Consider the following 15,432-nt stretch of genomic DNA (forward strand, 5'->3'; position numbering starts at 1 on the left):
GGGGGAAAGGGGAGAGAGAGGGAGGGGGAGAGAAAGAAGCTTTCCCCGGCACGGCACCGTTAGCCGTAATGAGAAAGGTAGCCTGACTTGTCTCGACTCGTCCATGACTTAAACGGGCATGGATATGGATACTGTCATTGATAATAATATCTGAGCTCAGAGCCTGTGTTGTCCTGGCCCCCCACTGTCGCGTGGTTTCCAGGTTGCGATAAGGCCGGGATGAGGGTTTGGGGTTGCTTTCTTGATAAGGCCGATTGGTCATTTGCGCCCGCCGGCCATCGATTCGGTTGTCGCCGTTTGCGGGCGAGTCTTGGCTTCTTAGATGGTTATTTCCGGATCCGATAGTACACATGTTGTAGATGTGTGTACCGTGACATGGAGTATGGAGTAGTCAACGGTCGCACATGTCAGCATTAGCTTACCTACAGTACGTCTGAATGGACTCATCTACGCAACCCTAGCTTTTGAAGTATAGAAAGCGACAATTGGTATTCTTTAATCCTGCCTCCTGACCATTTATCCATCCTTCAAACACCATCCTACACCCCAAACGCCATCCGCGAAACATTATATCTGCGTAAACAACTAGAAACTTCGAGGTTGAGCCATATAGGATTCCTATTCCTCCTCAACTTCCTCATCCCACTGCTCTTTTTCCTTCTCGAGCAGGTCCGCCATGTCTCCCGCCTTGAAGATGGAGCTACCTTCGTCTGCCACCCTTGGCACCTTGCGCAGGCTTTCGTCGTCAAACACCGACCCGATAGTGTCGATCCATCGTCGGCGTCGCTCCATCAGCGTTTTGGTCAAGTCACCAATGCCCGGCCGTGCCATACCAGCGGCGCTGCCCACAAAGTGACTGCCTCCACCCGCGCCTCCAGGGCGTTTTGTCTTCTTGCTCTTGCCAATTGTCCGTGTGCGCTTGAGATACGCAGCCTGGACCTGGGTGTCGAGATCTTCCAAGATAGTCTGGTATTCTTGGTAAGCCATACGCTCGCGCACCAATTCCGTCAACCGCGCTTTGCGTGCGCCGTTGATCAGCATCTGGTCCTTAAGTCGGCCTTGAAGGAGACGTAGCCTCGCCGCCACCTCGTCGTCATAGTGCCCGTCAAATTCGGCCTCGAATCCTTCAAGAGGCAGAAAGCCAATGTGCCTCAGTTCCTGTTTGATGCGCTCATCGACTTGCGAGTATTCCAACTTTGGGTGTGATGCCTTCTTCCAAGCTTCTGTTGATGACTCTGGCATAAATGCTGCCGGTTGTTGGGGATTGGATTTTTCATCAAAGCCTCCAGCATGGTCTTCGCCATTGGCATCGCCGTTCATACTGACATCTCCGTTAGTCGCACCATTAGTTGTTGGTTTGTCATCTGAAGGTTGTGCGCGAGCCTCTGGTCGAAGGGTTTGCATCAGCCGTGTCAGCAAAGGGCCAACAGATAGCTTGTCCGTCTCTCCCACGTCGTCATCCATGTTGTCGATGCTTCCCCGCGGCTGGTTGGGCGGGAGCTTATCACGGCCTTGTTGGGGCGTATCGATCGACATTGCGCCGTCCTCCTCGGCCCAGATCTCTGTGTAATGTCTCTTGCCGCGCTTGGGCATGACGAAGGGCGTGACCCGGTCTCCTCTCTCGCGCAAAAATGCCAAGTCCTCCTCGGAAAATGGTCGAAAGAAGGGATCGATGTATGACGAGAAAGTGGTAAAGTTGATCTGACTGCTAGGCTTCGCATTACTAAAGTCTTTGTCGGGTGGATCTCCTGCGATGAGGTCGGCAAGGTCGGACTTGGGGTATGTTGCGACTGAATAGATCTCTTTTCGCTCCTCGTCTGGCATGCCGGGGTAGGTAGGTCGAATCTCGTACACGGTTGGGTCAGGGAAGGTGGAGGGATCCTCGCCGAAAGTCATTGCTTGAGGTTGTTCGCGACGGGGCGGCGCACCCTCGTCCTCAGAACTCGACTCTTCGTCTTCCTTTGATTCCGCCTTGGCCTTGTTATCGACGTCCATAGCCGATGGTGAAGCGGCGGCAGCTGGGGATAGTGAGGAGCTTGCTTCGCGATCGTGTTTGCGTTTGGAATCTCTCATGGGAGACGAGCGTTCTGGCAAAAAACGTTGTTAGCATAGTTCTCAACAACCTAGCAGGTGGCCGCAGTTTCTGCCAGGTGTCGGCACTGGCAACCACCTGTCCCACAAAATTCGAAACAGCTTAGGAAGCCATACCAACATTGCCCTCCTGCGGCGCAAGCGTATCGGGCTTCTTTCTCTTGTGTTTAGGCCGCTTCCCCTCTTGTTCGCCATCGGCGCGTCCAGAGTAATCGTCCGGTCGCTTCTTGCGCTCGTCGGCCAAATGTCGCATCCCGCGGTCGTAAAAGGTTGAGCGCTTTTCCATAATATTGGATAAACTCTTTAGGCGCTCGATCATGCCATCGAGGCTCTTGGAATCGGGGATGGTGGCATTGGAGGCGGACTGATCGACCATATCATCGTAGGTGAGGTTGCGAAAGAGAATCACCCGAGTATTCAGATAGTCCGGATCGTACACATCCTGCGGCGGGAGGCTAGCCGTCGCAACTGGGGCGGGTGTCGTGTTGCGGCTCTGCTTCTGAATGGCGGCAGAGTTCTTCTTGCCAGTGCCCTTCTGACTCGACCCGGGCGGCATCGTGACGGGTGTCTATCTGGAGAGCCGGCGCGGCTTGAGCATATACGATTTCCGGAGTTACGTGGCCTCCAGGAAGATGAAGTTAGATGCTGTTGAAGAGCGACGGCAACAACAATAAAGGGAGTCGACAGGCGCGCGATCCATGCGACGTGCGTCAGAGCCGCTTCCAGCTCCAATCACTTGGCACCCCTGCCTGGTAGTGGCGTCGGCTGACGGGAGCGCGAGAGGGGCACTTCTTTCCCACGGTGGTTTCGGAAAAACTGTATCTCCGAAGCACAGCAACAGTGAATGTCCACCCAAGCTTCAGTTGCTGGTCTGCCCTTCACACAAATGTCTTCATTGAATTCGAGTTTCGTCTACATGGAATGAAATACTACAAAAATTCGCCTCCATATGCTTAGACGAGCAAAATTAATCACCTACCGTCATGATCCTCCAACAAGCTCCCATCCACATCGACCACTCTCTGTTATTCTCGGCCGCCTCGTAGTGAAAAGGCTCTCAGCTGTGGTCGGGTTCGGCCAGCGATAGATTTGGCGGAGAATAATGACGTCTGGCGAAAACGGTCCGGCGGTATGGCCCCGGTGTCGGTTCTCCATAGATCTGACACGGCCTCGGCTCTTCTCAACATGACCAACTCGCTCTAGATCGAGGACGACCATCAGATGCCGGGGCAGCTCACCATTGTCGGAGCTGTGGAGATTGGGGCCCATTCCCGGCATGAAGAACTCCGCTTGTGTCGCCGAGTGGATCTATATATTCCGTTCGACGCGACAGCACCCTGTGCCGATGCCGACGTGAAGCCCCGTTGTGCTGTTCTCGCCGATGAGAGCTGTCGAATGACTCGCCTTGGTGGCTACACTTGGGATGCCTAGAGCAAAGCTGCGAGTGACTTCCTACAGCTGTGACACGTGAAGCAGGTCAACTGAAAATGATGCCAGAAGTATCCTTACCGCTTTCCGACCATCACGGCCACCTCGCGGTGCCGCAATTAGCTCGGCATCAGGTTGATGTTGCATCATGGCATGTTAACTACGGAGAGAACCGGTCGACATGTACGGAGTACAAAGCCTCAGTCTTCGAAGAGCAATTCAACTAATCGCCTGGGGATTCCGATTCTACTCGGCGCAAGACTCAGTACCCTAACTACCCCAGAAATTGCACCCTCTAGCCTCTCGGGGGGTTGTTGTTGGCCACAATTCATCCTTACCTAGGTACCTCACCCAACGAGTATCGACTCTCCAGCTCCAATTGGAACCTCGAGATGGCCCTCGCACTTGAGAAAATGCCGCAGAACTCAATTGGCTTCACCCTGAGAAGAACACGGGGTTCTTCTCTACCGCTCTTCATTCCAATCTTCAATGGATGGCTTGCCCTTGTCCTTACACGGTTGTTGACTGCTACATGTGGTGGACAACTCTTCTCTGATTGGCTGCTGGGTTTCCTGTTTAGGATAACACAAGGGCGGCCTTCCAACCGACTAACATCAACCATCAGCCATGGATCATGGCAGCGAATAGCAAGAGGCCATGACACCTTGCCATGACACGAAAAGCCGTCTTGAATCAGGTTCTTTTTCAAGTAAAGACGCCGTCCAAGCGAATGGTGAGGCGCAATCACCACGTTTGGCAGCACTCAGCCCAGGCTCAGGTCTACAGAACTCGAAGCCAAGGTCAACCTTGATGCCACGAATTCACTTCTCGAAGGAACATTCGAGACTATGATCGTCGTCAATACAGTAAACAGCAGTGCCTATCTCCCATCCCCACTCACACTATCGAGAGTAGAGCAACCGCTCATAGCGAACGAAGCGTGGCACATGTGCGCCTCCGCCGCAGCCTTGCAAGGTCCCTGAAACTGCACCGTCCTGGAACATGTGCTCCAGCCATTGGCTCACGCCTCCATCGCCCACCTCGTCACTTGTGCTCAGCATGAACCCTGGCGGCGGGGTATCATGGCTATCTGGTGGGGTTGGGCAGATCAACAGGGGACTTTCTGGTGCGGGAGCAAGTAAATTGGCGTTGAGAACATCGTGTGCGAGGCGTCACAGCTGGCGTCCACTACGGACAACAGCCGTGCCGCCGAGTCTGGCGCGGTCATGGCAGCCGAATTGAAGTTGATGCTGGACTCTGTGGCTAGCCAACTCGCGTGCCTCGACGTATATATCCCTGGCTCGCCGTGTCCCTGGTCTCTTGATTCACGTCCATCTTTCAACCTGGTCGTGTGAACGGTTTTCAACACTGCTTCTACAGCTTGCCTGCTTTTTCAACACCAATCCTCTCGACATACAATGAGAGAGTACCATGGCTTCTCATGTGCGTCCTCATCCAGCAATGCTTGGTCGCACGCCTGCTAATCTAGTCTGCTAGGGTGGTAACATGTTGTCCTTGGCTAACGCTCAGTCCCTTCTGGCCGGTGTCGTGGCAGCTGCTTTCAGCACTCTCTGCCTCACTTCCATCTTCTCCAGCAAGGGTCAGGACGAAGCCCCGGGCTTACTCAAGTCTTTCTTCCTCTTCTTTTACTCCTCCTTCATCAAACCCCACCAGGGCGACTCAAAGGGCAACCAGCAGGATGCCCTCGAGAGCTTCTACAAGAAGCAGGCCGGGGCTTACGATGCTACCCGAAAGGTGCTCCTCCGCGGCCGCGAGGATATGCTGGCGCTTGTCGCCGCTCAGCTTGAGGCCAAGCTGAAGGATGCTGCTCCCAAGGGCGGCAACAAGAACAAACGAATCTGGGTCGATGTGAGTCCTTCCAGAACCCTTTTGTACTGGATCACCCATTGACACTTGTCTTTACAGATTGGCGGCGGAACTGGCTTCAACATTGAGGCCATGGCCGCTTTCGTCGACGTGTCCACCTTCTTCTCGAGCGTATACCTCGTTGACTTTTCCCCTCTCTTTGCGAGGTGGCTAGAAAGCGATTTGAACGACTTGGCTGGAAGAATGTCAAGGTCGTTTGTGAGGACGCTCGCAAGTTCCGTCTTGAGGACTACGAGTCGGGCATGACCTCCAAGTCTATCCCTCCTCGCTCTCCGGCGTTGAGCTACTTTGATAAGCCTCGCCCGGACTTTGGTGGAGCTGATCTGATCACCATGTCTTACAGCTTGTCTATGATTGTAGGTTATAGATGACATTCCAGCTTGAGCAACGCTAATATTGGGCCTTAGCCTGACTACTATTCGGTTATCGACTCTGTGACATCGCTGCTTGCGCCCCAGGGCATTCTCGGTGTGGTGGACTTTTATGTGCAGAACAAGGTTGACTTTGCCTTCCGAAACTACACAGGTGGTCTTGTGGATCGTCATGTCAACTTCTTGTCGCGAAGCTTCTGGCGCTCTTGGTTTGATCTTGACCGCGTTGGCCTCGAGCCCAGCCGCAGAGACTATCTCGAGTACAAGTTCGGCACCCTCCTCAACGTCAACACTCGCAACAACGGCCTGGGAGCTATCCCCTACTACATCTGGCTCGGATGCCACAAGAAGCCCTTCTCATCGTCCAGTCTTCCCCATGAGATTGTCGAGCGCATCGATGCTCTGGTCACCGAGTCCCCTTACCTGTATCCCGCCAACCAGGGAGATGCTCTGACCCGAGCCATTGAGCGATCCGCTCCTGAGATCCGTTCCAAGGCCTTCCTCACTGCTGTGCAGAACCTGTCTTCCAACCTCCCCCTCCCTTCTTTCTTCTACCAGAACCACCACTGGCGCATCTACTATGATGACCAGCTGGCCAAGCACACGCAGTTCAAGGATGAGTACATCTATGCCTTCACCTGGGAAGACACCCGTGTCGACGAACGTCTCTTGAAGCTTGGTGCCGATGACAAGGTTCTTGCTATCACCTCGGCCGGAGACAACATCCTGTCCTACCTGCTGCAGAGCCCTGCCAGAGTCCACGCTGTTGACCTGAACCCCACGCAAAACCACCTGCTCGAGCTCAAGGCCGCCTCTTACACTGCCCTGCCCTACGAGGATTTCTGGAAAATCTTTGGTGATGGCAAGCACCCTCACTTCCGCGAGCTGCTCATCACCAAGCTGTCCCCTCACCTTTCTGGCCGTGCTTTCCAGTACTGGCTGAAGAACGTTCATGTCTTCCAGAACAGCAGCGGTTACGGCCTGTATGACACCGGTGGCTCGCGCCACGCCATTCGCGTCTTCCGCTGGATTGCCCGCATCTTTGGACTGCAGAAGGCTGTCAAGCAGCTCCTCGAGGCCAAGACTCTCAATGAGCAGCGAGAGATCTGGCGCAGAAAGATCCGCCCTGCCCTTCTGTCCAAGCTCGTCTGCAACCTGGTCGTCTCTCAGGAGAGCTTCCTCTGGGCTGCTCTCGGTGTCCCCAAGAACCAATTGGCCATGATCGAAGCTGACCACGCTGAATCTGACCTGGTCAAGGGACCCAAGCCCCGTGCCAAGAACACTCGCTCCCACGCCATCTGGCACTACATGGTCAACACGCTTGACCCTGTCGCCGAGGAGACTCACATCGCCGCCGACAACCCTTACTACTATGTCTGCATGGATGGCAAGTTCTCGCCCAAGTGCCACCCCGACTACCTCAGCCCCAAGGCGCACGCCAAGCTCTCGCGTCCCAATGCTCTTGATGGTCTCCGCATCCACACCGATGAGCTTGAGGAGGTCATTGCACGCATCACGCCTGGCACACTGACTGTCGCCGTCGTCATGGACAGCATGGACTGGTTCGACACTGGCTCCCGTGCTGCCGCCCAACAGATCACCAAGCTCAACCGGGCGCTCCAGATGGGCGGCCGTGTGCTCCTGCGCTCCTCGGCCCTGACCCCCTGGTACATCAAGGAGTTTGAGGCCCATGGATTCACGCCCAAGCGACACGGCGCCCGAACCGATGGCGCATGCATTGACCGTGTGAACATGTATGCCAGCTGCTGGATCTGCACCAAGTCGGAGAACCTGCCTCCTCCTACCCCAGAGATGGATAGGGCTGGAGGCTCTGAGATTACTTCTCTGACTATCTGAGTGTGTGAGTGTTTAGAACCGGCGGCTCTGGGAAAATGGAAAGTGGATATGAGAGTTATCTCAATTATCGCATGAGTTAATGGAGGGACCAAGACAAAGAAAGGAATAATTACATACAAACAAGCAAGAGAATAAAACTGATTTATCGCAAGTTGCCAATGCTCTTTGCTCGCAATGTTTAGATGCGTTCATCATAGTATGCATGTCTCAGCCGTTGGCTCAGCGCCAAGTACAGGCGCGCTGTAGCTCTACAGTAGAGTGAAAGTTTGTGCTCCGTAGGCCAACTCTACAACTGCCAGACGGTTCGCATGGCATAGCTCCCATTGGGATGAGGCATGTAGCTTTACTTTTCGATTGGTCTTGGAGCAAGCTAAAGCTCTATGTCATCGGATTCCATGTGAGAGTCGAGATAATTCGCTCGTTATCGAACCTGGCCAAAGCTTCTTACTATCTCGGCCGAGGTCTACCGAGGAATTGAAGATGTCAAAGATCAGTAGCAATTGTATATCACTGACAAGAAACCTCGTTGTTTATACCAACAAGTGATCCTTGTGACACTCATAACTCTCATAAGGGCGCAATTGTGTCGTTGTGCAAGAATCGTCAATCTTTGCTTAACTCAAAGGAAATTTCTATACAGTTGCCTGCAGCCATTTTTTACCTGCTCGACAAGTAACACCACCATCAAACACATACACGCCCATCACATCACTTTGCTTCATCCTCCTCATGCCTTCCAAATTCGCTTGACAGCCTCGGTGATGCCGACGTCGTTGGTCTCAAACTCGTACAGTCCCACGCCGACAATCACCGTCGCAATGTTGAGCAGCCAGTCAAAGATCTTGCGGAGGCCGGCGTAGGTGCGCTTGGGGATGTAGTCGATGACGACCTGCTGGAAGCCCATGTGGGAGTGGAGGAGGAGGACGCTGCAGAGGATGGCGTCGAGGGTGGGGTTGAGGGAGCCAGAGGCGAAGGGGGCGATGGTCAGGGGAACGAGGCCGGCGGCGAGGAGGCGCTCGAAGGACCAGTGGTAGGAGCCGTGGGCGGCGCTGGGCTCAGGAACGGGGGCAGGGTCGTTGACTGCGAGAGAGTGTCAGTTTATCATGTGAAGCCGGTATGCGACTTGGATATCATACCGCCGCCCTGGATTCGCTCTGCAAAACATGTCAGTACGAGCTTGAAAACGCATTGGCTGTATACGGGAAAACTCACGAGGACCAGGAGGGAGAATGGCGCTCCGTCGGGTAGAGTTGTGGAAAGCAGCAACACCCATGGGCTTCATGAAGACGCCTCGGGTCGCGACGGAGGGGGCAGCGGCCCATCGAGAAGCCAGGGCGGTCTGCCTAAGCAGAGAGGGACGCACAATTGAGGCCATGGTGAATTGGATATGCGGTCGGCGGCGCTCAATTGGGTTGGCTGTATCGAGGGCGTGGAGGAGGGTGAGGTTGATGATGATGTATGGGATTCTCGAGTTGCTGTAAACCTGAGTCGGAGGAATTGCCGAGGATCTCGAATTGCAAGCCTCGTGATTGGTCGGCTGCATTCCGATCAAGGCCGTGAAGCCGGATGAGTCGGGACGCAACAATGCTTCTCCGATGGTGGTTCCGAGGCTGCCTGTGATTGGTTATACTTTCAATATCGCGTGGGATTTTTTTGGACGGCGGCTTTGGAGCCACCATAGGAAGAGTGGGAGAGTTGATGCTCAATTCTTGGTGTTTCTACCATCCGTTCCTTTCCAATTAGCCAGGACGAGGCAATTGGGTTCGAAACTTCAATTCACAGCCATGGCGTCCCGCCTCGCCATCTCCAGGCTCGCGCCTTCGAGACCCCTCATCCGTCCGACGTCTCTCGACCGGCAGAGACCCCTCCTCATAAGCTTCCAAGTTCGAGGTGTCTCAACATCACATCTTATACAGGTCGCCGCAGGCCAACAACGGTGGAAAGAGAGGGGTGACAAAATTCAGAATGGAGAGCTTCCACACGTCTGGGATCTCCTGCAGGAGCGAGGTTATATCAAGGACGTAGCAGGGTATGTCAGAATGCGCCCGGTATATATGGATGTGATCTAACTTGTTGGTCAGAGACCCCGAGAGGATCAAGGAGATTATGCGAGTTAAACGGATAGGCACCTACGTCGGAATCGACCCGACGGCAGACTCTCTGCACGTCGGCCACCTGCTGCCTCTGATGCCCTTGTTCTTGTTGTGGTTCCATGGCCACCCCGCCGTCACCTTGATCGGTGGCTCAACCGCTCGAATTGGCGACCCTACCGACCGACTCGAGAGCCGCAAGATATTGACCAACTCGGAAATCTCAAAGAATATCACAAAGATGCACGTGCAGCTGACAAGGTTATGGGCAAACGTCCAGCACCTGAGGGTAAAGTACGGCTATGAGAAGGACTGGGCTGCCAAGCATCACTTGTTGAACAACAACATGTGGCTAGGAAGCCTCACCCTGTACGATTTCGCCAAGAGGATAGCCAGACACACCAGGATCGGGCCCATGCTGAGCAAGGAGACGTGAGTTTCATCCGGATATCGTCCAGAAGCATACATCTAACCGTTCGCAGTGTGAAGCGCAAGATGACCGAGGGAGACGGCATGTCCCTGGGCGAGTTCATATACCCTCTCCTCCAGGGCTGGGACTTTTGGCACATGTACAACAAACTCGGCATCCAGATGCAGATTGGAGGCTCCGACCAGTACGGCAACATCGTCGCCGGAATTGACGCCCTCAAGACCATCCGCGACACTGAGGAGGCGCCTCACGCCAAGATGCCCACCACTTGGGAGCATGAGCCTATTGGCTTCACCGTTCCCCTGCTGACTGACTCTTCGGGCGCCAAGTTTGGCAAGAGTGCTGGCAACGCCATCTGGCTGGATGAGTTCAAGACGTCGGCTTTCGAGCTGTACGGGTACTTTGTTCGACGGTCGGACGAGGAGGTGGAGAGGCTGCTCAAGTTGTTCACCTTTATGCCCCTGGAGAGTATCGCCAATATCATGGAGCAGCACCGCGCCAACCCCCAGGAACGGGTCGCGCAGCACACTCTGGCCTTTGAGGTCGTCTCGCTCATTCATGGCTCGCAAAAGGCGCTCCAGGAGGCCAAGCAGCACGAGTTCCGGTTCGGCGGCTCGCTTCCCTCCGTCGTCAACGAGCCAACTGAGGAGACTGGCATCGTCACCTCCAACAACGCCCCCAGGAGCGACATCAAGCTCCCTCGCTCCATCATGAAGAGCTCCCCGCCAAGATCCTCTTCGCTTCGGGTCTTGCTACCAGCAGCAGCGACGGCCAGCGACTTCTCAACCAGCAGGGTGCCTACATCGCCGCTCAGCCGGGCCAGAAGAGGGGTCTTGTTCCCGGTAACCTATCTTGGACGCCGATGAAAGTTTGGTTCCCCGAGGAGACGTCCAAGTTCCTCATCGACGACTGCATGCTTATCCTGCGCAAGGGCAAGCACAACGTGCGCATCGTGGAGCTCATCCCCGACGAGGAGTGGGAGGCCAGCGGCCAGATCTACCCTGGCCAGCCCTTCACTGGTGTCATGCGCAGGATGAAGGACGCACTTAAGAAGGAGGCTGTGGCAGAGGGCAAGAATCTCAAGGATGATGAGCTGGCTGAGATTGCACTCGAAAGGTATTCCAGCGGAAACAGGCTCAGTGTGGCCAACAACCCAGACATCGAGCTGCCCAACAGGCAGGAACGGCGCAAGCGCGGCCGGATGAACAACAACTACAGGCGGTAAAAGAAAGAAAAGAATGGACTAACTGGCTTGGATGGGTATTCAAGCCGTGTAAGATGACGCTGTACATTACTGTAATCTGCATGATACCATAGATGAGATGTGATGTAAAATAAATAACTCATGAGTACAAAACGCTGGTTCTCGATTTATCGGTAGAAGACGACCAGATCTCCCTTTGGAACTGGCAGCTTCTTGAGCTTCTCCATAATCTCGCTATCCGTCAAATTCTGCTCCGTGATAATCTGGTCAAAGTGATGGCAGCCATCAGTGTACTTCTGCAGAGGATCTCCTCCAGGAATCGGTCGGCTCTGGCCAGAGGCCAAGGCAGCGAGGTACTGCTTGGAGACGACAAACTTGTGGACGCGGTAGAGGCAGCCCTTGATGACGCCGAACTGGACGAGTCTGCGGACATCGACGAATCGCAGGACCTCGAAGCCCGCATCTTGGTGGCCCTTGAGCCACTCCATGACGGTTCTTCCCGGCGCAAAGGTAGACATGAGCTTGATGAGGTGATAGTTGCTGACACGGCCGCGGCCATGGGAGACATATGCGGCACACTCATCGACCATACCGTCAACGTTACGGATAAAGTCGTGGATGCCTGGGCGCGGGGCATAGCAGGCGGAGAAGAAGAACATGTCAAGGAGGAGTATGGTGTCGTAGTAGAGAAGGTGGCGCAGAGCCGTCTTTGCGAGCTCGAGCGAGACCGAGGCAGCATGGGCGATGCGGCGGACATCAGACACGCCGTCAATGTGAGAGATTACCTTTTGAAGGGTGAGATCCCAGGTCGGGTCAACAATGTCTGCAAACTTGGTCTTGGGGACGGGGACGTGCCAGCCCCGGACGCGGGGAGGGTCGACGTGGTGAGGGAAGAGCTTCATGTTGATGGTATTGGCTTCATCTGTTGACTCGTGAGCATATATCTTTGTCTGTTTTGGGGTTGTTTGACATACCAACTGGAATCATGCACTCTCCATAGTTGTCGAGATCCTCCTTGACAATCTCAAGCAAACTATCAATAGGCCTCCTCCCGGGCCCCTTGGTCTCAGCATTCTGACTCAAATACTCATTCTGCTTCTCCATCTCTGAAAAGGTCGACGCCAACCCACGGACGACGCGTTCATAGGGGACATGGTCGACATCGGCGTCGAGGACGAGGCCAAAGTTGAAGATGAACTCGTTGCGCAGATACTTTGTGTGGGGGATGACGACGGGGTGGCCGAGGACGGTGTACTTGCCGTCCGGGGTGTTGATGGTGAGGTAGCGATTGCAAAAGGCCTGGCGGGGGATGATGTACTCGTGCAGGACGTCAAAGTCGATGAGGGGCGGCTTGGTTGAGTTGTCGACGGGGGTGATGCAGCCCGCGGGGGATTGGGCGACAATCTTGGGGCCTGTAGGATGTTAGAGATTGCTTCTGTTGGTGGCGAGCGCGTGAGATGAGTTACCCTCTTGGGGGAAGAACCTGGCGTAAAAGATGCCTTGGATCATGATGGCTGCGGGCTCATCGTCTGGTGTTGATCATGTCCTTGTTTTCGGATGAAGTCGAGTGAGATCTTTGCGCTTGCAGATGATCCAGACTTATTGCATTATTAAGGGTCGCCTCTTCCTTCTCTATTTTTCTTTAAGGAGAATATGATAGGTTTGTATGATTTGAATGGTTGGAGGTGTTGATGTGAGGTTATCGTCTCATTCAGTGATCGATGCGCATTGGTTCAGTGAACTGAGAGCGACAGTAGCGCCCCGCCATGGAGATCTACCAAAGTTGGCTACCCTGGACCATGCGATTGGATGGGTTGGATCTTCATTCTGTAGGCATTGAAGATGGAATGATACCATTGGCGGGGTTACTATTGCGTATAATTATCTCCTTTATCCTAGTATGGTTGTTTTGGTATGCGCATTTGCCCCTATCATGTTGCAACAAGGCCTGCTTCTAGGCTTTGTCACAAGCAATCTGGCGATAGAAGGTGGTGGATAGCGATGGAAGAGACTATCAACATCCTTAGAAGAGAGTCAAACTGTCCTTACCTAGGCCTGAGGAATATGTTTATGCCTTCACCCCCTCTCATGAGACTCAGCTGATCATCACCAACTCTCACGTATCACAAACGACTTGAGTCTAGTCGCGCGCATCTTCAGCGCCTCGGTTTCTATAGCATCTGCTCTCCTTCAAGGTTCTCCACCCTCGCGCGTCATTGGCAGCGCAGTCTGCCCCACGTCACCGCCAGCGGCTGTAGTGCCTCCCGTCAGTACATGCTCGCTTGTCTGTGTCGCCGCCTGGAAACCACCACCTTCGGCCGACTTGGCAACCGTAACCTCACCTCGCCTCACCACGAGAAACGCCTCTCCCGCAGCATCTCGCATACATATCGAGTAGCGCGATAGCAAACCGCTCCCGCAGCTGCCACTCTTCTACGGCCTCCGCGCACTCCCGACATCGCCTCACCTAATCACCTCCACTCCTTGCGCTGCGCCGTGTGTCAACATCTCGCCTCCCCTCACCATGGCCGACAACGCCGAGTCGAGCGGCGACGCTCAAATCACCTTCAAGGTCAAGACGTCGTCCGATAGCACCCACGTCATCACCATGCCCGAGACCGCGACCGTCCTCGACCTCAAGACCAAGCTCGCCGGCGAGGACTTGGAGAACATTGCCGTCGAGCGCCAGCGCCTGATCTACTCTGGTCGAGTCATGAAGAACGACGATGCCCTCAGCACCTACAAGATCAAGCACAACAACACCATCCACATGGTCAAGAGTGCCGCCAGCAATCAGCAGCCCAACCAGTCTGCCTCTACCCCCGCCGCCACATCCACATCCACTCCCGCCCCCGCCAACATGGCCTCGGGCACCGCCAACCAGCCCTTTGCCAACTTGACGGGGGCCAGATATGCCGGCTTTGGCAACGGCCTGCCTGGCCTCGACATGTTCGGACCCGACGGTGGCGTATGTTTAACGTTGCTCCTGTTTCCCCCTCAAGGTTCCTCTGCTAACCAGCAAGTAGATGGGCGCTCCTATGGATGAGGCAAACATCCAGCGTATCATGTCTGACCCCAATATCCAACAGTCGATGAACGAGGCCCTCAACAACCCCGATTTCGTCAACATGCTCATTGACTCGAACCCGATGCTAAGAAACATCCCCAACGCGAGAGAGATTATATCGTCACCCTTGATGCGACAGATGATGTCCAGTCCCGAGGCCATGGCCCAGGCTATGCGCATGCAGAGGAGCATGCGAGGTGAGGGAGCTTTCCCTGCGCCTGGAGCTACCGACACGACACCCGAAGGAGCTGCAACTGGAGGCAATACCCAGGGAACAAACAACCAGAGCCAGCAGAACCCATTCATGAACCCCTTTCTCATGCCTGGTATGATGGGCGGTCAGCAAGGAGGAGAAAACCAACCCAACTTGGGGGCACTGATGCAACAGCTCCAGGCCCTCAGCAACATGGGCTTCTCGCCCTTTGGTGCTCCTCCCAGCCAAGGCCAGGCTCAGACTGCGACAGGTCAGACGGCAACAGGGACCACGCCTAGCCAAGGCACCACAAACACCCAGCAGACTTCGGGCACCACCCCCAGCCAAGGCGATGCTCAGCAGGGCTCAACTACCAGCCCACCACCTCCCGCGAATCCTTTTGCGGCGCTGTTCCCTCCCGCTGGAGGCGCCCAAGCCAACAACCCCTTTGGCATGAACCCCGAGATGATGCAGCAGATGTTGTCGATGTTTGGTGGCCAAGGTTCTTCTCCAGCTGCGCCTCCTGACAACCGGCCCCCTGAGGAGCGCTACGCCGAGCAGCTGCGCCAGCTCAACGACATGGGATTCTTTGACTTCGACAGGAACGTGGCGGCCCTGCGACGGAGCGGCGGAAGCGTGCAGGGAGCGATCGAGCATCTCTTGTCGGGCTGAGGGAGGATTGATTGATGGTTGGATTTTGTGGTCTTGGCCCTTTGGTGGCTGGACATGTCGTTCAGCAAGGCGTCACGTTGTTGTCGTTGTCGTTGTTGTAGAAAGCAGTCCGGACAAGTTGAGCAATGCAGTCTGGCGTGGG

General features: G+C 54.9%; 6 protein-coding genes across 6 annotated transcripts; 3 read left to right on the top strand and 3 right to left on the bottom strand.

Annotated features, from left to right (window-relative positions):
• Positions 1-618: 618 nt before the first annotated feature.
• Positions 619-2,647, bottom strand: MRS44_001589 (uncharacterized protein; the record flags this gene model as incomplete). Its single annotated transcript, XM_046274866.2, has 2 exons — positions 619-2,087; positions 2,209-2,647. The coding sequence occupies 2 exons, from the start codon at positions 2,645-2,647 to the stop codon at positions 619-621; spliced, it is 1,908 nt and encodes a 635-aa protein (XP_046138144.2).
• A 2,303-nt stretch (positions 2,648-4,950) lies between these two features.
• Positions 4,951-7,634, top strand: MRS44_001590 (uncharacterized protein; the record flags this gene model as incomplete). Its single annotated transcript, XM_065623755.1, has 5 exons — positions 4,951-4,962; positions 5,017-5,388; positions 5,446-5,490; positions 5,598-5,762; positions 5,814-7,634. 5 exons carry the CDS (start codon positions 4,951-4,953, stop codon positions 7,632-7,634), a joined length of 2,415 nt encoding a protein of 804 aa, XP_065480178.1.
• Positions 7,635-8,361: 727 nt separating this feature from the next.
• MRS44_001591 (uncharacterized protein) lies at positions 8,362-9,177 on the bottom strand (the record flags this gene model as incomplete). The annotated part of the gene is made up of 3 exons (XM_046274865.2): positions 8,362-8,714; positions 8,771-8,788; positions 8,847-9,177. 3 exons carry the CDS (start codon positions 9,175-9,177, stop codon positions 8,362-8,364), a joined length of 702 nt encoding a protein of 233 aa, XP_046138142.2.
• Positions 9,178-9,418: 241 nt separating this feature from the next.
• MRS44_001592 (uncharacterized protein) lies at positions 9,419-11,379 on the top strand (the record flags this gene model as incomplete). The annotated part of the gene is made up of 4 exons (XM_065623756.1): positions 9,419-9,663; positions 9,716-10,156; positions 10,207-10,813; positions 10,873-11,379. The coding sequence occupies 4 exons, from the start codon at positions 9,419-9,421 to the stop codon at positions 11,377-11,379; spliced, it is 1,800 nt and encodes a 599-aa protein (XP_065480179.1).
• Positions 11,380-11,525: 146 nt separating this feature from the next.
• Positions 11,526-12,867, bottom strand: MRS44_001593 (uncharacterized protein; the record flags this gene model as incomplete). The annotated part of the gene is made up of 3 exons (XM_046283818.2): positions 11,526-12,280; positions 12,333-12,770; positions 12,825-12,867. The coding sequence occupies 3 exons, from the start codon at positions 12,865-12,867 to the stop codon at positions 11,526-11,528; spliced, it is 1,236 nt and encodes a 411-aa protein (XP_046138140.1).
• Positions 12,868-13,882: 1,015 nt separating this feature from the next.
• On the top strand, positions 13,883-15,290 carry MRS44_001594 (uncharacterized protein; the record flags this gene model as incomplete). The annotated part of the gene is made up of 2 exons (XM_046267298.2): positions 13,883-14,326; positions 14,385-15,290. The coding sequence occupies 2 exons, from the start codon at positions 13,883-13,885 to the stop codon at positions 15,288-15,290; spliced, it is 1,350 nt and encodes a 449-aa protein (XP_046138139.2).
• Between the last annotated feature and the right edge of the window lie 142 nt (positions 15,291-15,432).

This window comes from Fusarium solani (assembly GCF_023522795.1).
Source record: "Fusarium solani strain SB1 chromosome Unknown bctg00000000, whole genome shotgun sequence".
NCBI classification, from domain to species: Eukaryota; Fungi; Ascomycota; class Sordariomycetes; order Hypocreales; family Nectriaceae; genus Fusarium; species Fusarium solani.